General features: G+C 45.0%; 1 protein-coding gene across 6 annotated transcripts in view; it reads right to left on the bottom strand.

Annotated features, from left to right (window-relative positions):
• WDR37 (WD repeat domain 37) overlaps positions 1 to 24,276 on the bottom strand; it is a 608,563-nt gene that overhangs the window by 392,634 nt on the left and 191,653 nt on the right. For all 6 annotated transcript variants that reach the window (XM_086941512.1, XM_086941515.1, XM_086941510.1 and 3 more), the window contains 2 exons: positions 21,846 to 21,941; positions 8,157 to 8,221 (listed from right to left, as the gene is read on the bottom strand). In XM_086941512.1, the coding sequence (XP_086797638.1) occupies positions 8,157 to 8,221; positions 21,846 to 21,941 (161 nt within the window). The remainder of the gene's footprint in view (positions 1 to 8,156; positions 8,222 to 21,845; positions 21,942 to 24,276) is intronic.

Genomic DNA, 24,276 nt, shown 5'->3' with positions numbered 1-24,276 from the left:
ATGTTTCAGGGTCATGAGCTCGAGCTGGTGGGTCCAGCTCAAGGTGTCACTAAAGGTAACTCCCAGGTAGGTGAAGTACTTTGTCTGCTCCAGGGGGGTGTCCCCCATGGTGACCCTAGCCTTAACCTGTTTGTGCCCCCTTAAAACCATAAATTTGGTTTTGGACACGTTCACCTCCAGCTCATGTTCGTTGCAGAAACTCTCGAACCTCGACAGTGCGTTCTGTAGGCCCTGTCTAGTTCGTGAAATCAAGAGAGTATCGTCAGCGAACATGAGCAGGGGGATTTTCATGCCAGCCAAACTGGGAGCATCCGTGGGAAAGCCGTCAAAGTACTTGGTAACTCTATTGATATATAGAGAAAACAAGGTGGGTGCCAAAACACATCCTTTTCTGACACCTTTCGACACAGGAAAGTTCTTTGTCACCTCTCCGGGTTTGCCCCATCTTACAAAAGCATAAGTCTCTGCATGGAGGTTCACTATAAGGCGGACCAAAATAGGAGGCATGCCCATTTCTAGTAGGCAATTCCAAAGCCCGGCCCTCGGGACAAGGTCAAACGCAGACCTAAGGTCTACGAATGCCGCAAATAAATTTCATTTACCCAGGGTAACCGTCTTCCAGTGCAGGAGCATAAAGCGAAAAGCCTGATCCAGGGTGCTTACATGAGGTCTAAACCCTGCTTGAAGGGGGGTGAGAACGTTATAATCCTCAATCCAGGCCTGAACCCTTGATAAAACAAGTCGAGTTACGATCTTCTGTACCGCATCAATGAGACTGATCGGCCGGTAGTTCGATGGAACCGACCGATCACCCTTTTTAAAGATGGGCAAGATCTCGGCACCAGCCCATGAATCAGGTACCTTGGCGCCCCTAGCCAACGTGTTTACCAAATGCAATAGATACGGTACCCATAAATCTTGATCCTGCTGGAAAATATCTACTGGGATACAGTCCGGACCGGGCGCTTTACCCCTAGGGATGGCATTCAAGACAGTTTCAACCTCTTTGGCTGAAAACACAAGAGTGTCAAAAGTTAATGGCCAACTAATGGGAACTTCCCCAGCACTAAGACAACTAAACTGTTCCTCAAAGTGGGACACCCATTTCAGTTGATCAACAGATGCGGGGCTAGGACGATCATCCTGCGACTGTCCCCATCTGAGGAGATGCCAAAACTGCTGGAGGTTCCTAGAGCCGCAGGCCTCAGCTAAGAGAGCCCAGCGCTCATCATCCCATGCGGCTTTAGCCCGCCGTTTAACTTCATTATATGCCTTCCTGCTGGTTTTGATTAGGGCTGGGTTCTTAGATTTTAAAGCTTTAAACAAAAGTGAATGGGACTTGCCGCAATCTTCATTGAACCAATTAGCAGGTTTCCTCGCCTTTCCTAAACCCTTGTTAGCTACATATTTAACAAATAATGTCTTTAGGGACAAAAACAGGCTGGCATGAATATCAGAAATTTTAGGGATTGTCCGATTCAAGTTATCACACTTATCAAGTTCCCTTAGAGAATTAGAAACCAGAGTTCTGATCTTAATACGTGCATTCACATCTACAGCTACCTTTGGCCAACGAACCCTCCTCATATCATTAGTTAATACCATGGCCTCTTGAACGGGATTGAGATGTCGCACAATCGGCCCGGCAAAACTAAAGTCCTTCAATTCGGCTATGAGTGGTTCGTGATCACTTTCTGGTCGTGGTTTAACTATCATATCCGATACTATGGGCCACAGGTTTATGTCTACTAGGATATAATCAATGCGACTGCTATGTCTGCCATTGAAGAATGTTGGGTTGCCCATCCTATCCGATCTTGTGCGACCATTTAGAGCACGCAGCCCCCAATTCAGACATAGACCTTTAATGAAAGTGGCGACTTGGGACCACTTAGTGATCGGGGGTAGCTCAAGTTGTGGAATACTCCACATCATGTCCTCTGCCTCAGTTAGCAACCCATCCTCCCTGCTCAGAGGTACAAAACAAGTATTAAAATCACCCATTACAACCACATGTCCTGATAATTGGGTAGAGCCAAGGAATTCATCTAAGCATGTTAGGGTGGTTGAGGCTCGACCACCCGGAGTTCCTCTGGCATATACATTAAACAACAAAATGTCCAGCCCACTATTAGATTTCATGCTAATTATCAAAATATCAGGGCAGTCGATATGAATTTCCTTCACAGAAACCCCTGCGATTTGACGAACCCAAGTAGTAAGGCCCCCCATGGCCCTGCCTCTTTGGCCTCTAACTGCAGGTTTATTAAAGCTCAGGAAACCTGGGAGATACACTGGAAGGGTTGACCATGTCTCCTGAAAAGACCAAACATCACCTTGTCGGATGAAGTCAGCCCAGTCAGGTATACATATACAGGATTCTATACCAGCCACGTTCCAACATCCCATAGTAGTACCCTTATCACAAACTTGATCACACGGGACTTTTTTGTCTATAGGGAGGGGTTCACTGGGTTGAGAAGAAGATTCTTCAGACGGAGGTGCCTCTGTAATCGACCCTTCCCTTGTCAAGCATATTAACCCAGCCTGTGTAGCTTGCTCAGGAGATATGCCCGTGGGAGAAACATCCATAGATTGCAGTGAGGCAAGTGACAGTGCTGATATGTCTAGCTCTCTTGAGTAAACTAAACATCCCTCCTCACAACACTGGTGTGTGACTTTAGAACTTACAACATTACATGGAAGGATACTCGAGTCATCTCCCACACACGGAGTGTAAGGGTCGTCATCACTTTTCTCTAGTGCTTGTCAATCATTAGACGACAACCCTGAAAGTGGGTCATATAAGTTTCTCAAAGGAATGTTCCAAAGCTCTTTAGGGTGGGTAGGCCTATTGGCATAAAGATTTGCTGGAAAAAAGCTTGGAGGCTGCTGTAACTGTGTGAAGGCTGGTGTTGTGGGAACCATAGGATACGGGGGCTTATTTAAGAATGGCAGATCCAATAGGGCTGGGGGACCTAAGGGCTGGGTGTATGACTTAGCCCAGCCCGGCGTTTGTACTGGGCAGTTGTAGCTAGATTGGATGTAGGAGCGATACAGCGCCTCTGGATTAAAATGGGGTCCATGGAAACTTGGTGTGAAATTGGACCATTTAAGGAGGCTTTTGGTGTTTTTATTATTTCTACCGGGGAGTTGATCTGTTGGATTGATCAGGGTCTCAGGATAGAAATAGCTTAGATTCCTTGTGGAAATCCCTCCCTCGTTGTTTCCCACATACCAATCTGTAAGGTGAGATACAACTCTATGGTCCCTGAAGTTGATGATCACTATGTCCCCCTCTATGTCCTTAGGGCGCACCCCAACCCACTGACATCTTCTGACCGTAACAATATCCCCGTTAAGGTTAGGAGGAAGGGGTCTATTTGTTTTCAGCCAAAAGATGACTTTATTTTTTAAGCTTTCATTATTTTCTCTATCCCCTTCCGGAACAGGTGGCACACCTGTCATAACAATAACAAAATTTAGAGAGTCTGGGGGCAGATCTACATTTTTCTTCAATGGTAAGGGTTTGTTAGTTTTACCATTGGAACCAGCAGGTTTACCCATCCCTTTCTTTGTCTGCGGTGCTACTCCCTTAGCAAGTGGTTTGCTGACTACCACACTGGGGTTTGCTTTCACGGTGGGGTTTGTTGGAGTAGATTTAGCAACCACAGTCGGTGCTTTGTTTGAAATAGTAACTGCTTTGGTAGCATTGATAGTATGTTGGCTGGTAGTGCTAGGTAATTTGCCAGCAACAAGAGATGAACCGGCTGGTTTATTGGATGAGCCCTTATTCTTATCCAGGCTAGAGGTATGTGTAGACTCAATGGTCGCCACAAGGCGATCCAGTTTTTCACCCATAGTCCTCACACGCTCTAGCAGGGGAAGCATATATGATTTAATGAGCTTCTCCAAAATACCAAGGGACACCTCATTTACCCCTACGGTTACTAGCTCTGGGGAAACATGTTCATATGTGTCTGAGAGTAAAGGCTCTACTATGTGTGAGGGCCCTGACTCAATAATTGATTTGGGTAGGGGTGGTGGTGGAGTCTGGCAGCTACGCCCTTTCCTTTTTACCCCTCCCTTTCTCCTTTTCTTCCTTGGTGGAGAATGTACAACCCTCATAGCCTTATCGGACGTGGTTCTTGATTTTAATGCACTCGTTTCAGGAATGTTCTCGCCTGGGTCGATACAAACCAGTGACAAGTTGGACAGCATAGGGCTTGGTTCTACTTCCCTGATAAGGGTCTCGGGGATGTTTGTTTCGATGATGCTTGAGTGATCAATAGGGGGACAAACAAGGTGACCTCCGCTGGTGGCACTACTACAGGGCGGGGAGATAGCAGGAAACCTAAATATACTAGGGGTAAGGTTAAGATCAGTGGCATCGCCCTCAATAGCGCTCAAACCTTGGGCGGCTAGTTCTTGTGTATTATTTGAAACTGGCAGTGGGTTTTTCTTTAACTGCTCAATTGAGCGTCGACGCTCAGCTCTTCTTTCTGCAAGGAGTAAGTCCATATCTACCTCCTTGGTGGATTTCTTAAAGAATTTATCTAAGGGGCCCAGAACAGAGACACTCACACCGGGCGGAGCAGAGTGACTCATGTCAATGGAGGATTGTCCAGACTAATAGCGCTTGGTGAAACAACTAAGGAAACACTACTAGCTATACACAGTGCACAGTTTCGAGGCGGCGGCAAACGCGTCTGGACTCTGGATGGGGGATTAAGTCCTCTTAGATGCTGAGGGACCTGGGGGGCCAACAAGCCCTCCTGTGTCCTCCAGGAGGTCCCATACAGCAGGATACCTGCAAGCTGATCAGAGGTCTCACCCCCTTTCTCTACCACTCTGCAAACGCAACTACTGGTAAAAAAAGAACATAAAAATCCACTTATAAACCAAAAATTACAGGGACGTTATATTTAGGGACTAGAATTTTAAAAAACCTTAGAAATTCACTGAAAATAACAAAGGTTACAGGGAAGTTATACTCCGGCTCAGATTTCACTTGTACAAAACCAGTGAAATTCAGCAGTCATAATAATCTGTGCTAAATATAACTTACTGGCCCTTAATGCATTGCTTATGACCTCACATATTATATCACTCACAACATAGTGAGTCACATTATTCATGACATCATCCACTCTGTTTTTAAGAGGTTAAGGGTGTTAAAGATGTATACTAACCTACTAAAAGTTAGATTATTATGCTACCTATATAAGGTCGAAACGCGTCGGCAGAGAATAGTTAAGAGAAAGAAATACTGACCCCACCCGGGCAGCCGAGCGGAAACCTTTATGTTCCCCCATAACACCTTGTAGAATTAAATCTCCGACCCTATACAGGACCTTGAGATTAGGATACCTGGAGGACCCAGGCAGTTTTGGTCCCAGGAAATGTCATTAAGAAATATAGGACTCAAAAAGGAATCTTAATATGTGTCAAAAGATTGGCAGTGACTTGTAAATGTTCAGTGAGTCTTTTTAAACACTGTGTAACAATACACTTTTTTGTTCAAACACTTGTGGTGTGTGTCCGAATGTAATAACGTTGTATATGTTGTATATATAAGTATTTGTATATAATTGCTTTCATAAATTGAAAAGAAAGAAATATCGGAGGTGTAAAAACGCCAAACAAAGAAAAGGTTTGAAGTAAAATGACAAAGAATTTGTTACCCAAAGTCAATAAAAAGGACTATTTGAGGCAAAATAAGAATAGTGTGATCTATGGTATTCAGAGGTATTTGTGTTTATGAATGTATTAGTAGAAGATTCCAGCCTCTGAATTTCCTAAACAGAATCACCCCCTTGTTGCATATTCTGCTTTATTTGAAGCGTTCTAGTGCAGAATCAGCCTTCACACTAAATAGACAAGACCCTTCAAAAGGCACATCCATGAGTGATGCCCGAATGTCACCCGAGTAGCCCATGGATCTCATTCCTGAGCACCATACTAGTCTTGACTGCTTTGCTTGAACAGTCCGTAGCACCCAGTCCTAACCGTAAGACATATTTTGCCACATCCTAGCCATCCCGAATAGTTTACGCCAGGTTGTCACAGAATTCCTCCAGGACTGCAGGCAAGATCTTGGTGACCACTTTCCATAATGCATGCGAGTACCTCCCCAGCAAGCAGCTGGCATGGACTGACCAAAGACCAAGGCTAGCCAAGGAGACCATCTGTTTCCCAAATGAATCGATTCTCTAAAACTCCATCTTTTTGTGTGGGTTGGGGGAGGGACAGGAGGGGTGATAGAAGCCCTCAATCTGTTACAACATCGCAGACGTGCATCTGAATCGACTGTGTAAATCGACTACACTAGTATCGATGGGACACCTTGACGTCCTTACGACTTCTCAGAGGGAGAGTGGAGAGTCTGGATTAAGTCCCGCCTAGCCTTCTTATGCTTGGACTTATCGCAGGGGTGGCCCCTAAAACGGGAATGGGTTTGTGCACTCAATTACAAGCTAGGGACAGACTTCCCCCTTCTTTCAGCAGTGTTAGGCGACACACAGCTTGGCTTTGGAATACCAGGTCACCTTGGGATGCAAAAGACTTCAAGTCGTCACCAGAACTTAAACACCAGAGGTACACCTAATAATGATCTGTCAATTACATCTGTTTTCAACAGTCCCTACAAGATTTAAACCCTATAGTTTTAGGAGTGGACTACTTCCATTGCACATCGGAAAAAGAATTTCAAGATAAAAAAAAATGATAATAAAAACCAGTCACATGTAGGGTGGAACAGGATTAACACAGAGCCACACAGCACCATTCTCTGGTATGTTGACAAAACTTCTGAATCCAATCCAGGGACCACAAATAATCTAAAGGTGAGAAAATATCCATCAGTAGAATTTTATAAAAAGGAATAAAAAAAATTAATATCCCCTATATGTCCTGGATAGGTCACTAATTTGCCATGGGTGGGCGCAATGTGGCAGCAGATCCAGGAGGCTTATGGTTCGCTTCTAGGTGGCTGAGTGCCTTGAAGCTCACAAGTTCATCAGCAACCATAACAGCAAGGCAGGTTATAAGAACCGAGTAGGGCAATAGGCTGGGGTTTCACCTTGTGGTAATGGGAAACAGCTGTTCCATGTTCAGAAAGCTTGTAAGAAAGCTTCTCACAGGTCTGTAGTGAGGTACAACTTTAATTTGCTGGAATTTTGCTTCATGTCATCTTCGCTGTTTTTGGTAGTTGAGCAGCAACTTTCTGTCTACCTGTTCAAGTGCATTCTTATAATGTGAAAATCACATTAAATCCTACTCCTCAGTCGCCTCAAGAGAGTAAGCTGGGTAGAGCACTGTTGCATTCCTCTCCAGAATTCATTTTAAGTGCTGGCACCTACATGACACCAGCGAAGTACCTTCTCAGGAAGTCTGCTCTGTCATGAAGCTCTATGTATTTGCTTCAGACCGGCCTGGGGAACAACAAAATAAGAGGAAGAGGAGAAAGATATGCTGAGCTTTAAATTTCTCCATGCAGTAGTCGGCCTCCATTTCACTTTCAACTTTCATTCCAAAAGATGTTCCTGATCATCCATGGCTAACTAACAACCAGTGCACTGAACTTTACCTACATGAACTTGCTTACAGTTCAGTGCTCGAAGTGACTGTTCCAACTTAGGAAAGAGATGAAAACACAACAATTCTTTAAAAAACACTGCAGTATTATGATGCAGTAACAGTCCACTTTAGCTCTCATAAACCATCTATCCTCCAATCCTCCTCCATAGACCCAGTATAGCACTCTGCTGCCTTTCGGCTAGGTCTGCTCTGTAAATAAAACATACATACAAGTTAAGAAGCACTCCCCCATTTAGTGGCTGATACTGGTCTCCTGCCTCATTCTACCACTTCAGTTGCACTTTAAAAGGCTCAATGTTGGTCTGATAACACTACACTGATTGGGAGCTCTTTATCCCCCATAAATTAGTGATGTGAATGACACGTTGACATCAGGTGCCTCCAGAATCTTAAAACAAAACAAATAAACTGTAATTAAACAAGTTTTAGTTTTTTGAGTGAATACACACGCGTATGGAAATATTTTAAAATCTGAATGAAATGTGAACATCGTATACATTAAAGCCTCAGATGAGAATGTGGACAGCAAAGTAGAATAATGACATATTCAACAGTACCTTGCTGGTGGAAGCCTTGTATGTTGTCTTTAATTTCTGTGAAAGTTGGCTGGTGCTATGGCTAGCTGTCAAGATACAAAATCAGTTCGAGGATTAAAAGAAATTAATTTTAAAAAAAAGAAGACTCTACAAAAGGCACATACACACTTTTCTTTTTTGAGCTACTCACAAGTCACCGTTTTAATACGTAAAGATGTCGCTGCAAACATTTAAAAGATTTAACAAAATACCACCTAACCATTTTCCGCTAATTAAAGCTCAATTTTCGGTTCAAACTTAACTTATTTTCTATACATGTTTTATACATCAACTACCCGTATGCAAGAAGATACATCACAGTGCATCAAGGTCTGTCCTCATCTCACTCTCTGCAAGAGGTGACCTTTTCAGAAAAACATTCCATAATCCAAATTGCCTTAAAATACTGTGTAGGATTCCCAACTGTTATCAGTTGTCAACCAAAATTTTGAAAAGATCGCTTAGTCTTAAACGTTGTCATAACCAGAGGTCAAAGAACCTGATTTAGAGTTTGACGGAAAGAGTACTCTGTCGCGGAGTGGGTCCTATCAGCCAAACCGTGGGTCTGTTCGCCAGATTTACATTTGGGCGGACCTTAAGTATGTCAGCTACAGAGCCTACTCTGGCTCCATCTTAGACATACTTTTCCAATGGTCAGACAGAGTATGGTTCATGAGAGCTTTGGCCATTCGACCGCCCACTCAATTTTGAGAGGGCGGTTGCATGGCCAGTTTTCACTCCACCTTAATCTTGTGCAAAACCTGACAGTAAGGGACGGGGAAAATGTTTAAATGACCCCCATACCATAGCAGACAGTTCCCATGGTGTGAGCGTCATTAGTTTTTGTTTTTTGTTTTTTCAAAAACAAAATCCCACTTTGGGATTTTTGTTAATTTTTTTACAACAAAAAAGTTAAACATTTGACAAGTAGCAACCATGTTTGACAGAGCCATCTGTAAAATGTTTAACACGTTGACAGGGAACGTCGTAATGGCAGTTCCTGCCAATCAGAAGAGATGTCCGCCCACACGTCTAAATATGGAGGACGGGTACTTCATCAGGGCGACAGAGTATTTTACTCCATCACCCTGATGGAATAAAGCCTGTCCTCCACACTCTATATCAGGCCCAAAACAATTAACTAGGAAATCAAAGCCCAAAGATGAAAGATTTTCTGAATCTAGGATAAGATTCAAGAATGATGAAAAACCAAGAATGACATGGACAGGTTGGTGAATAATCCTGCTAAGGAACATTACCCCTTTACAATTTTTTATATTTATTCTTCATAATCGGGACAGCCACAGTACAGATGTCATCCATAAGAAAGGGGTGGGTGCCCGAGAGGTTCACAGGCCATCTCATTGTGTAGCAAGCCAGGAGCAATCTGTTCAACACAGTCTGCTTTTCAGCAATGCAGTCTGTGCCAAACAGTTCACATCTGTTCTTTGAATGGGCTTGTTGGAATCGCTCTATAAGCATCTCCCTCAATTCTTTTATTTTCTCTGTTCAAACCCATGGCCACTACAGATTCAAAAGTTTGGTTGATGATATATACTATGGCACATGGCCGTAATGAAATGCTCTCAAAAAGGAACCATTGTTGCGGATTTAGAATATAAAAACAGCAGTACAAAACTGCAAAATGGTCACCATTACTCAAATGTAATCTAATATCAATGAAGATGTCACAATGGCAATACTGGTCATGCTAAAATGGGGATCACCCCCTACCGGCATCCCAGTTAAGAATTTTGAGCTTGACTTCAGATAATATACAAATGATTTCTATTCCTGCAATTGGGACAGATATATACCACATGAGACTGTCGTAATTGGCATGGCCGCGTTAGCGATTAGCTGAACCTACACGTTGTCCTCCTTTAACTTGGCTATATATGAAAACGCCATTTTGAATGTTGCGGCGGCCATCTTAGACCATAAGCGGCCTCGTGGCCGGCGTGCCCTTTAGTCCGTTGTCCGTTCCACTGACCACTTCAGTCTGCCCAGCAACAGGCTATTTTTAGTACTGGTCAAGCTGCACATGCGCAGTTCCAACTGACCAGTAAGCCTTTAGGAATGTGCGCCAAACTGACCAGCGGAGTTGTGCCCCCTCCAATGAGCTGGCAGTATTCCAAAACATGACCATATATGTCCTTAAAATGTGTTCTAACTTGTGCCGCCTATCTTTTATTGCCCCAAAACTGTATATAAATCGGGGTCACACCGGTGTTCGGTGTGATACCTCTTGCATTGCCGAAGGGTGCTGTTTGAGTGTACCACCACCCCATGGGGTCTTAATAAACTTGTTCTTTGCCTTTTACAGTTTCCGTGCCAACAGTTCTTGAGTGTAAGTGGGTTATCTTCGGAGCATGTAGGCCTTGGGAACCCTGATTACTTCAAATTGGCGACCACAAAGGGACTCATCGGCGACTCGGATGCCCGAAGGAGAGGTCGTGACGAAGGCTTGGAAACTCGCCATGGACGCGCGCTGCCACGAGTGACCCGAGTCTTGGCTGCCACGGTGTTTCTTCCTTTCCTTCCGATCTGACCTTCCAGGTGGCGCCGGTCTCCGACTGAGTTTGAGTGTCTGCGTTGCTGAGAAAGTGCCGTTTGGCTGATTTGGCTTACAAGACCTTGGCAGTTGGAATCTGGACATTTGAGAGTTTGGGTAAGATTTGTGTTCGGTAAGGTAGTCTTCGGACGCTTACTGAAGTTCTATGATTCTGTGATCGGTAAGGTAGTCCTCGGACGCTTGCCGAAGTCCTACGATCTACGTTTTGATTTGAGTTAGCTAACATTGTGACTTTGTGATCTTTGAACCTATATGTGTAGTGCACTTCACATAGGCAGGCATGTAGAGATGTTTCTCTAACTTTGTTTTTTTCCTCTGAGCGGCACAGTTGTGTGAAGTACTGTAAGTGCCATTTTGTACGGTGTCACGCTTTCGTGATACTTTTTGAACATGCGTGTTTTCAGCACACTCCGAGGGATGTGCTGTCTTGGAGAGGGTACCACAATTAGGTTAGCGGAAGCACAGCCGGCTCCCCCAGAGGGAACACCAAATCGCGAGATGTACATCAAACTTGGCCTTCCCCCTATTATGTACAGCAAATTATGGCATAAGTATACAAAGGCCGATCCTGAATTGCAATGGCCTCTACATGGGTCGTTCGATTTACGAAAAGTACAGTTTGTGGAGCAATGTTTGTTTCAACGCAGGTCTAGACAAAACATGTTTGATTGTGTGCGAATGTGGGAGAAAGCGGTGCGTGAGCGTATGAAGCGTGAAGTTGCCTTGGCGGACAAAGAGCAGCGCAAGGCTGCTCGGGATAAGGCTTTACAGCTTGAGGAAAAGGAGGCTCAGGAGAAGAAAGAGAGGGAGGAACGGGAGCGTAAATTGCAAACGACTGGTCAATTCCCTATTCGCCGACCGCTTTATCCTGTCCTTAATAATGACATTGATGATTTTTCATTGTTAGATCGGTCACCGCCTCCGTACGTTTCGCCGACGGCACCAGCTGCAGATTCGGAGGATGATGGACAGGATAAGTCGGAACAGAAGGGGGTATCTGCTCTCAGGTTTACTACGGAGAGGTCCGCACATTTACGCAGTTGGGCTCGTAAAGTGAATAAGAAATGTGTTTCTCAGGATGAGTTGCTTGCGGAGAAGAGGGCGTGGTCGGATCTTGAATTAATGTATTTTCTGTCTAGTTTGGCGGATGAAGTTGTTGCCGCGTATCGCGAACTTTCAGATACGTTAGAACCTAAATCGTTGTCAGTGTATCGTGAGAATTTGGTTAAAGGTGTATTTGATCTTGCAGATGTTGACGACCTATTCAAGCAACTGATCCAGCTGCGAGACGAGACAACCAGATTACGGGAGGAGCGGAAAAGGAGGCAAAAGGAGTCCGAATCGGAAAATAATGGGCAGATTAAGGAGTGTTCTCTCCGGGGTTCAGATAAGAGTTTTGCATTGCATGTTATGCCTATGCGTGAAGCCGCGCCCTTGTATGTTCCACCTAAAGGGGAAGGTACAGATGATGATAAATCGTCAAAGGATGCGAAAGGGTATTTTGTATATAACTGGGTATACACGCCTTGGAATAGAGCAGATGTTATGGCATTGAAAAATTCTCTACCTGATCTTCGGAAAAATCTGGTGGCATTTTATGAAGGGGTGGAAGGGGCTATTTCGTCTTGTGTGATGACTCTTGTGGATATAGATTTGTTCTTAGTGCTAATTTTACCACCTGATATGTGGAGGCAGATTCGTAAAAATAATGATGAAACAATATTGGGGGGCACATGGAAAGAAATAAATGCTGCCGATTTAGATAGGGAACCGGCATGTAAGCCTTGTCAGTTAATTCTAGATCTTCCGGCAGCTATCTTGATTAAATTAAAGACGCTTGTTCCCTCTAAAAAGATCGATTGGACTATGCTAACGTCGTGCAAACAGAAACCCGATGAAACGGTCTCAGATTTCTTTACACGTTTTGAGGAGGCATTCCATGATTACAGTGGTCAATCTTTAACAGACGATACGGGTCGGCATCTGTTTGTAGATAAGTATGTGGCTAATCTCCTACCGGAGATTGCAAAACGATTGAAGTCGAGTGAAAGTTCCTGGGCCACGGCGACCCCAGCGTCTTTGTTAACTATGGCTCAGTACTATGAGCGTCAGGAATTGGAGGCTAAAGAAAGTGTAGAGAAAAAGGCGAAGGAATTGAAAACGAAGGTGATGTTGGCGCAGGTTCGGGGAACACAGGGTAGAGGGAATGATAGAGGTAGACGAGGTGGAGGAAATACGTCGTATGGTCGTACGGACATAGCGGAGGATCAGTGTGCTTATTGTAAGGAGTTTGGGCATTGGGCCGAAGATTGTCCGGTACTTCGTGAGCAGCGTAGTCAGCGTGGTCGAGGAGGTGGAAGGTCGAGAGGAGGTTATACGGGAGTGAGAGGTGGCGGAAGTGATCGTGGAAGGGTTGAGGAGAGGGGCCGTGGCCAGGATGAACGAAACACGTTTGATAGGCGGCATCAATATCAGATTTCGGAGGGAGAGAATGTGGAACACCAGGATTATGTGCATGCATAGGACTGCGTAGGATGGGGTAAGGAATCAGTTGAAGTGCCGGTAGATCAGCAGGGTCCATATGTAACAGCGGGTATTCTGGGTTCTACTGATCAATTTCTAGTTGACACAGGAGCTACACGTAGCGCTTTGTCGAAAAACTTGGTTCCGAGGGCTCCCCTGTCTGGCGAAATGATTACATGTGTAGGGTTTGATGGCACACCCTCCCCCAGCCCATTGTCCAAGCCCCTTGCACTATGTCTTGACAAATACTTTAGTTTTGGTCAATTTTTGTTATCAGCCCATACACCGGATAATATCCTGGGTATTGATTTGCTTAAATATTTTCGAGCTACAATACGTTGCGCTCCTGAGGGAGTGCGGGTTATCCTGAATGACAATTATCCTGATCCCGACAGGTTTTACGCCTCTCTACCGCACACGTTATGGGCAACCTCAGATACGAATGTGGGAGAGATGCGTATTCCACCGATACACATTACTGTTAAGGAGGGGGCCCCTCTACCACGAGTGCCACAATATAAGATCTCGAGAGAAGGTGAAATTGCGTTGACACATATTGTTCAGGATTTAATTTCTGCAGGGGTTGTGGAGGAGGTCCCTTATAATGTTTGCAACAGTCCTATTCTTCCGATTCTTAAGAGAGATACTGACTACAAAGTCTATCGCTTTATTATTGACTTGCGAGAGATCAACAAAATTGTCATTCCCCAATACCCGGTGGTGTCTGATATTACGACCTTGCTTACATTGGTCCCACCCACGGCCACCACGTTTAGCGTAATTGATTTAAAGAATGCGTTCTTTTCCATCCCTGTCCATCCTGATAGTAGATACCTGTTTGGCTTTACGCTAAATAATAAATCGTATAGATTTTGTCGTGTTCCCCAAGGTTATACTGAAAGCCCTAGCATCTACAGCCAGGCTTTGAAAAGGCAGCTAGATTCCTTTCAGTTGCAGTCTGGCGTTGCTCTCATCCAGTACGTGGATGACCTGCTTGCTGCTGACTCTTATGCACAATGTGAACAAAGTACACTTGCGTTGCTTTCCTTTTTGGCACAGAACAATCATAAGGTTTCGAAGAAAAAGCTTCAATACTGTAGACCTCAGGTGACCTACCTCGGTCATCTGTTGTCTAAGGAGGGGCGTGCATTAACATCTGATCGAATTCAAGCGATTTTAGACACACCAGTCCCCCGCACGCAGAGAGACGTACGTGCCTTCATAGGGTTGACGTCCTTTTGTAGACAATGGATCATGGGTTTTTCACACATCATAAAACCCTTGCTAGCGTTATTGTCCAAAGCTACACCAATGCCCCTAGAATGGACAGATGAATGTCAGAGGGCTTTTGAACAGTTGAGGCAGGCCCTTTGTTCTGCACCCGTGTTAGGTACACCAGACTACACGAAACTTTTCACATTGTACGTGCACGAGAATGATGGGTGCGCGTTGTCAGTGTTAGTGCAATTACACGGGGATAAGCAGAGACCATGTGCATACTTCTCTGCCATTCTGGATCCTGTTTTAGAAAAGGGGGTGGTGATGAACAGAGTGTCTGAGTTAAACAGACCACTCTTACCCAGTCCAAAGATCAGGGCTTGATCCATCCCCGTTATTTATCTCACTGCCCCATCCCAGCTCAGAACCTGGCTATATGCAAATCAGTCTGTCCCTGGCCCAGTGCATCATGGGAACAGGGCAGACTAAACTACCAAGCCAATTCTCCACCAGAAAGGAGACAAGCTACCGGGGACCGGTTTCTGGCATTTCAGCCTTCTTCGGCCCGGCTTGCTTGAATCCTGATGGAGCAGTGAGAAAGGGACTCATGTCTGAGTATACGCTGCCACACCTATAGTGGCCCAAAACGATTTAGAAAAGGGGGTGGTGATGAACAGAGTGTCTGAGTTAAACAGACCACTCTTACCCAGTCCAAAGATCAGGGCTTGATCCATCACCGTTATTTATCTCACTGCCCCATCCCAGCTCAGAACCTGGCTATATGCAAATCAGTCTGTCCCTGGCCCAGTGCATCATGGGAACAGGGCAGACTAAACTACCAAGCCAATTCTCCACCAGAAAGGAGACAAGCTACCGGGGACCGGTTTCTGGCATTTCAGCCTTCTTCGGCCCGGCTTGCTTGAATCCTGATGGAGCAGTGAGAAAGGGACTCATGTCTGAGTATACCCTGCCACACCTATAGTGGCCCAAAACGATTTAGAAAAGGGGGTGGTGATGAACAGAGTGTCTGAGTTAAACAGACCACTCTTACCCAGTCCAAAGATCAGGGCTTGATCCATCACCGTTATTTATCTCACTGCCCCATCCCAGCTCAGAACCTGTAGCACGAGGATTGCCTGGGTGTTTTCGAGCGGTAGCAGCAACAGCAGTTGCCATACGACAGAGTGAGGGAATAGTGTTATCGCACAAACTGCTGGTGTTAGTTCCTCACGCAGTAGATGCTCTGCTAAACCAAACAAAGACCCAATACCTCACGAGTGCATGGCTAACAGGATATGAGCTGACACTTTTGGCGCCACATATTACACTGAAAAGATGCGCTACTTTGAACCCCGCCACTTTATTGCCCTATCCGGCCGAGGAGGGTCAGGAAGAAAAACATCACGATTGTGTTTTCCTGACCGAGGAACAGACAAAGGGTCGTGTCGACTTACAGGATGTGCCACTTCCAGATGTGGATGGGGAACTGTGGGTTGATGGATCGTGTGTAAGGCTGCCAGATGGTACGACTTCCGCAGCCTATGCTATCACGACACTTAAGACAGTGGTAGAAACAGCTAGGATACCACAGAAATCGGCTCAGGCAGCAGAGCTGATAGCCTTAACAAGAGCCTGCGAATTGAGTGTTGGCCTATGTGTGAACATATACACAGACAGCCGATACGCCTTCGGAGTAGCACATGACTTCGGGCTACTCTGGAGAGAGCGTGGGTTTTTGACATCACACGGAGAACACATTATGCACGGAGAGCTAGTGCGTGATCTCTTAAATGCGTTGCTTGGCCCAAAGAAAGTAGCGATAGTAAAATGCAGTGCTCACAAAAAGATCACGGATAAAGTGGGCCAAGGAAATGCTTTTGCAGACAGTATAGCAAGACAAACGGCTATGTCCCGAACTAGCTCCCCCATGTATGTGGTACAATCGCAGGCTGAGCGATGGAGTGATGCTAGAGCAGAAATATTGGACATTCAAAAATCAGCTACTGAATCTGAACTTGCGGCATGGGCAGCAGATGGGGTACTAGATGATGAGGGTTGTTGGAGAAGCAAAGACATGGGAAAATGGAAGTTGCCTGCGGCTTATTTGCAGACGATGGTCCAGATGACACATGGACTGGCGCATGTCGGAGCTCTTGCAATCACTCGGCTGTTAACACGAGTTTGGGAACATCCTGAGATTGCTAATACTGCGAAGAGAGTAGTGCAGACCTGCCTGGTTTGTTTACAACACAATCCTGGAAAGGGGACCCATACTCCGAAAGGAGGGTTCGTTCCACCTTCTGCACCATTTGAGGTACTCCAAATGGATTACATCCAACTCGAGCGCTGCAACAACCTGAAGTATGTCCTAGTGGTGGTATGTGCCTTTAGCAAATGGGTTGAGGCCTTCCCCACGAAAGACAATACGGCTTTGACAACAGCTAAGGTGTTGCTTAAGGAATTCTTTCCTCGCTTTGGAGTTTGCAAATTTCTGTGGAGCGATAATGGGCCTCATTTTGTTGGAAAGATTGTGGAGTATGTACTGAAGGGGTTAGGGATTCAGCAAAAGTTCCACGCTGTATTCCACCCTCAGTCGGCAGGTCTGGTTGAGCGGTACAATGCTACGTTGAAACTTAAGCTGGCCAAAATTGTGGCGTCTACATCGTTGAAGTGGCCAGACGCTTTGCCGCTAGCACTGCTCTCTCTTAGATCAGTACCCCATTCACGAACTGGCCTTACACCCTATGAGGTGGTGTTTGGGCGCCCCATGAACATCTGGGGGGTGCCTAAGCCGCGACTAATACATGATGTGCCTTGTGTTATGATGAACGACTATTTGGCACGATTAACAAATGATTTACTCTCTATTCATCAACAGGTTCGAGAAGCGCTCCCTGACAACTCTACTGGAGAGGGCCATGATCTCCGTCCTGGGGACCACGTCATGATTCGGTCGTTCGAGAGAGCAAGCAGTCTGGAGCCCAGGTGGAAGGGCCCCGAACAGGTCCTCCTTGCAACCCGAACCGCTGTACGAGTGACCAACAGGAAGCGGTGGGTGCATTCGACGCACTGCCGCCGCGTATCTCCGGATCTGGTGACTCCTGCTGTGCTGACCAACTACAAGGAGATTTTGGAGAAAGAAAAGAGCCCAGCTGTGACGTCGGCCGAAGTTGAGGGAGCCTTCCCGGACCACGCTGTTGCCGGACGAGAGCGCTACAACTTGCGTCCTCGATAAGAAGATTTTTTTTTGCATTTTTAATGACTGGTTGGTTACCGCTCCAGGTTTGTGAAACGGAAAACGGGAATTCCAAGGGGGGGGGATCAGTTCTGCCAGTGTAGCGACACCCGTCTTGGCCCGGAGAAGAAAACAACGGCTACCTCTGAGTTCAGCACCGCATTTTTCTTTTTTTTAGGTATACACGCACGTGTATCTGAGACTCTGTGAACAATTTGTGTTATTTAAGACTTTGCACGAACATTTCTGAACTATGGCATCAACCACATCACGAGACAAAAAAGTATTGGGTGCCTTTCTCTTTGTCCTGACTATTGTGGTAATAGCTGTCATAGCCTGGGTAGTTGAACTTGTGGTGCCTGTACGTGAACATTTGCTGCCGACTACCCCGGCTCCCTCTGAACATTTTCACTTTACATTACCCTATCACGAAGAACGGCATCGGCAAACTTATCTGAATAACAGTTTTATTCAGATTCTGCATCACACACATAATATGACCAATACCTCAAATTGCTGGGTGTGTGGGATGTTGCCAGGGCACCAGAAAAGAGGGGGCACCCCACTCTTTCCACTCCCGTTTTCGCACAATGGATCATGCAACGCCTGGTACACCCTCCTCTTTACTTTGAGATGGCCAACCAAAGGGGGGGTGCTTTTCCGTTTGAACAAAGTATGCACCCATGACAAGGATGGGTTTCCGCGGGCTGAGGGTACTCGATTTGAATGGGAGGAGTACAGGCCTGATAATGTGTCTGCCCCACGTGTGTACAGCAACCAGAGAAATGTTAATGTATCCAGCGCACATGTTATTAATGTTATTGCTACTAAAGCCGATTTGTGCATTAGAAATAAGGGTTCGATTGCAGTAGAGAAAAGCGAATGTAACACTACTCTCACTTTTGACAGCCCGAATGGCATCTCATTTGTAGCATCACGGAATACTTATTTTATCTGTGGAACGAAGGGTTACCATCAGCTTCCATTGGGATGGTTGGGCACGTGCTATGTATCGTTTGTACTACCTCCTGTATTCATTGCCCCACCAATGTATCACAATGATTATACTTTATATCATGATTTCGTCCTGAATAGGGTTAAGCGGACTGTTGTTCTGGATGACATCGACCAGACTGATACTGCCTTGCAACAATATGTGGACTTTAATTTGGGACTATTCTCCTTCGTGGGGGCTGCACTGAACAGCCGGAAAATAAGACGACTGACACGTGTTGTTGAGGCTGTAGCGAATGACACTGCCATTGCCTTGGGAAACATCACTGAGGAACTACAGATTTCTAGAATTGTTACGCTCCAAAACAGGATGGTGTTGGACGTCGTTTTGGCTGATCGTGGGGGGGCATGTAGAATTATCGGAAGCAGCTGCTGTGTATACATTCCGGACAATTCTCCATCTGTTTATGATGCCATATCCAAGCTGCACAAGATTGCAGCTGAGATACACCCGGACAATGGAACTTGGACACTTTCAGGATGGTTCTGGTCCATGCTTGCTACCTGGGGCTGGAAACTGTTGACGATTCTATGTACAATTGTGGGAGCAATGTTTTTTATATGCCTATGTATTCAATGTGGCCCAGCCTTATGTTCTATGTGCCTATCAGCTTGCATACCATCAAGACGAGCTCTTGCTCATGACAAAATGATGCTCATAAAGAAGTAACACAAATCATGTTAATAGACATCGAGGACGAGCATCCTGATTATGTTCACTATGAGGTAGATTCAGCTAAACGCTAAAAGGGTCGTCTGTCGTAATTGGCATGGCCGCGTTAGCGATTAGCTGAACCTACACGTTGTCCTCCTTTAACTTGGCTATATATGAAAACGCCATTTTGAATGTTGCGGCGGCCATCTTAGACCATAAGCGGCCTCGTGGCCGGCGTGCCCTTTAGTCCGTTGTCCGTTCCACTGACCACTTCAGTCTGCCCAGCAACAGGCTATTTTTAGTACTGGTCAAGCTGCACATGCGCAGTTCCAACTGACCAGTAAGCCTTTAGGAATGTGCGCCAAACTGACCAGCGGAGTTGTGCCCCCTCCAATGAGCTGGCAGTATTCCAAAACATGACCATATATGTCCTTAAAATGTGTTCTAACTTGTGCCGCCTATCTTTTATTGCCCCAAAACTGTATATAAATTGGGGTCACACCGGTGTTCGGTGTGATACCTCTTGCATTGCCGAAGGGATCTGTTTGAGTGTACCACCACCCCATGGGGTCTTAATAAACTTGTTCTTTGCCTTTTACAGTTTCCGTGCCAACAGTTCTTGAGTGTAAGTGGGTTATCTTCGGAGCATGTAGGCCTTGGGAACCCTGATTACTTCAAGACAGTCAGGAAAGACCTGATGGAAGCTGCTCAAGGAGTAACATCAGCCCACAAGGGTATTAGTGATACTTTGTCATTGCTACTGCAATGATATTGGTGGCTGTTTAGGACCAAACAGACACGGAAATACATTCAACAGTACAGTATCGGTCAACCCTCTGCAACAGGTATGTCTACTACTACGCCTCCCGCCAAAAAAGGGAGACCATTTGAAATAGTGCAACTCAACAATATAGATCCACTTTCATCAGTCAACTAATCTAAATTATTCTAATTTTCAATGATTCTTGTTTCAGATTTTCAGATGACGGTCTGGCGTCTTTCGAGCCAGTGCTATGTTTGGGCAGGGAATCCAATTACTATTGTCACACCCTTATCGCCAGAGTCAAATTGACAAGACAAGAGAGACAACAGTGTCTTGTTTGTAGGGTACAGATTATAACATTGTGTAATGAGCCTTAATCTTCAAAGATTGATTTTCAGACCTACACATGTCAAGCATGTTGTAATTGTAGTGTTGTGTATGTATCTGATCTCCTTCTAACAGGGAAGGCGGAGTCACAATCTAGCACATGTTGATCTGTTTCATGATTTCCAAGAACACAAATGGCTACACAAAAATGATACTCAAGACTATGCCTCTCAAACTACTGCTACTACTGGTGGGTGGACTCCTAAACTAGAAGACCTGAAACAAGAGAAGATCCTGTTTTAAGTAATATTTGGTCCATGTTTAAAGATGAGATGACATTTCCAGTTCCTGCAGTGAATGGGTTTACATCCGAATTTTTGTTAAAAAAAAGTGTCATGTATGTGAGAATAGCCCTGACTATGGAGAGTTGGGTAATTGAAAGGGAAGGAATTCAGCTTCTTGCAGAGTTCAATAAGAGGAGAGGAGGCTTTGATATTCAAGTGGGAGGCTCTTCGATGCTTCAGGAGCCATGTAAGAGAACACTTGTCCTCCTTATCTGGTTCTGTGTATGCTTGGTATGTGTACAAGTAAGAGTCCTGCGGAGCGGAGTTGTCTGGGTGGTTGGTGGAAGAAGACGATACGGTTCAGTTAAGTGTGACCGAAGCGGTGTGGTGCCTTGAATGTGTCTTTGAGGAGTTGCAATTGAGAACATTAGTGTATCTGTAGACAGCAGAGCTCCCTGAGGTGTGGTGTGATGTGAGTTCTGTGTGGGAGGTTAAGGATGAGACGTCCGGCTGCAGAGTTCTGGATGGTTTGTAGTCTTCTAATGAGTTGCTTGGTGACACCAGCATACAGGATGTTCCCACTGTCCAATTTGCTGGTGACTAGGGCGTGAGTGACAGTTTTTCTAGAGTTTCTTGGGAGCCATTTGAAGAGCTCCACAGCATTTACAGGGTGTGGAAGAAGGCTGCAGTGACAGTTGGCTTGTGCGATCATGTCCAGTTTGCTGTTGATGGTTATTCAGGGGTTCCTGGCATGGGTTCTGTGGCTGGGTCAGAGTGCAGCTGGCAACTAGTTGGAGTACAACACTACATATGGCGAGCTATAAGCTACCTTACCTGTCCTGGTGTATTCCCCTTTTCATTGCACAACGAGCTACACTGTAAGCATACCTCTATTTCCTATGACTTTTCTTGAAATATCATCATCTCCAGTACAAATGTATGTCAAAGTGCCTGCAACATCTTCCTATTGTAAGGCAAACCATACACTTTACCTATGTATGTCTAATGTATACAACTGTCATAAATGCAGGCAACAATATAATAGTACTCATCCATCTTAAAAGATCTGCATCTCACCTTTAGCTTTAAGCTGTCCTTTACTTAATTCTACTCCATCAATAGTTTGTCCATCACCAGTCAAACGATCATTCAGTGTATCTATCTCCCTGCGCACTGAAAAATTAAAGATAACAAATCACAGAAATATAAGAAATGTCAAGCTGAAATGACATGCAGCCTTCAAATAACATTTAATTATTTATTTATTTTTAATTAAGGAAACAAGTGCAATCATATATTATGCATAATACATGTCTTACTTTGTTACATCCATGACAGTAAAAAAAAAAAAAGTAAAGGGAGCAGAAAAATAGATTTAGTTCTAAAGACTGCGTTCACTCCCACCCATGCTACAGTATTGCTTAGCTCTAAAATACAGTATTAATGTGTTCCAAAACTAGTACAGTGGAACATTCCATTTGTAACTGCTAATTTGGCATAAAGGTTTCTAATTCTAGTTTGTAATAAATACCCATATTAGCCACAAACTTAGTGTCACTTTCCTCCTCTATGTGTTCTGAGTACATGCCACCAAATCATGCAGCCATCCTTAATTTGCGGTGGGGGGGGGGGGGGGGGGGAGTGGGGGGGTTATACCAACTCTACTCAACATTTAGCTAGCACCAAAGCCAGCACTTTCAATCTCCTAATAGGACATGGAGTTAGTCAGTCTGTAATGTATATTCAACCGTTTTGAATAATGCATCAAATACTTGTGTGTAGTATTTCCAGGGTGCAGTACACTCTACATGAGAATTATATATATATATATATATATATATATATTACCCACTGGAAGTCGCCAGTAGGTAGTTATAGTTAAAACCTAGTTTCCATAGGAAATCCGCAACATTCTATTGGAATAACTTGGGCGTCGGTGGACGAATATTGTAGAAATTCTCCAAGAAAATGGCCTGCTCCGCTCCTTCCCTTAAAGTTTGGGGGTGATTTGTGAAGCGGGGCAGAGAAAAAAGGGGGGTCCCAAAACGTGTTTTTCCCATGCAATTTTCCATAGGACCTTTAGGCAGGGCTACAGCCTGAACGGCTGAAAGGAATTACACTAAATTTGGCAAAAAGGTAGAGTTTGGTTCGCAGATGACCCTTTTTGTTGAATGGTGTAAATCCATTCAGTAGTTCCTGTGAAAATCATAAGTAAAATCCTAAGTATATCTAGAGGAGCTTACCGTACTCTGTACTGTACTCTGTACAGTAAGCTCACGCTATGCGTACCTTCCAGAGCACGAGCTGCATGCTAATTGGCTGTCAACTGTGTCAACACTCCAAACCAGGAAGTGTTGGCAGCCATCTTGTGCCTCGGTAGAACCGAGGCACAAGAAAGCTGAAAACAAATGCGCAAAACACGCAAAGGGGGCAGGTTAGAAACACCCTGACCCCCTAGGCCTGCTCAGGGGGTTCCAAAAGGACCCTCAAGGCACCCCCCCCCCCCAATTTTTTTTGTCAAAAAATCACGGGGTACGAGTACCGTAACCGTACCTTTCCGAGTACGAGCTGCATTCTCATTGGCTGTGAACACTCCAAACCAGGAAGTGTTGTCAGCCATCTTGTGCTCGGTAGACCGAGGCACAAGAAAGCAGAAAAACAAACGTGTAGAACGCAAAAAGGGGGTCCAGTCAAAAACACACGAGGGTCCCTGGGTATGAATGCTAGGTGAAGGGAGCAGGGAAAAAAAACTGTAGTCAAAAACAAAAAGACCTCCCCTAGAACAATAATTAAACAAAGGCACACACTCTAATCTTTGATACAAAACATCATCATTGTCCCACACAAGAATTATTTATTTGAAAAACATTAGTCTGTTTATTATTATTTTACTGAGATTTCTCATTTGTAGATCCAAAAGCAAAAAAACAAATGTATATGCAATTCTTATTTACATTTCAAAAACACATGTGAAGCAACCCCCACACAACCTCAATACAATCACCAATCACACTCATCCAAACAATCATCAATCATACCACTCAAGGACCCCCAAGGCCCCACCCCCCTCCTCCCCAATTTATTTTTTTTACAAAAATCGCAGGGTACGAGTACCGTACGAGTACCGTACACGTACCTTTCAGAGTACGAGCTACATGCTCATTGGTTGTGAACACTCCAAACCAGGAAGTGTTGGCAGCCATCTTGTGCAATGCAATAGGTCTCGCATTAGGAAAGTTTGAGCTATTGGTCTTGTAAATGACAATTTTTAGGTCTCGCTATTACATTCCGCAAGGAATAAATAGCGAGAATTATAGGGTTGCATCAGAAAAGCTAAACCGGCCGGCGGATTTCCACAAGTGCATGTGGTCTCGTGAACGCGCTCCCATCCGCCTGCTGGTTTAGCTTTCCTGATGCTCTCCACATCAAAGCCATCAGCCTCCCTCCCACAGGCTTCCCCAGCGTGCGCAGTGCGCGCTGGCCTCACTTCTCCTCCCCCCTAATTGCT

This window comes from Lissotriton vulgaris, chromosome 10 (genome assembly GCF_964263255.1).
Source record: "Lissotriton vulgaris chromosome 10, aLisVul1.2, whole genome shotgun sequence".
Lineage (NCBI taxonomy): Eukaryota > Metazoa > Chordata > Amphibia > Caudata > Salamandridae > Lissotriton > Lissotriton vulgaris.
Note: the sequence above shows the minus strand (reverse complement) of the source record. Positions and strands in the feature narration are given on the sequence as shown.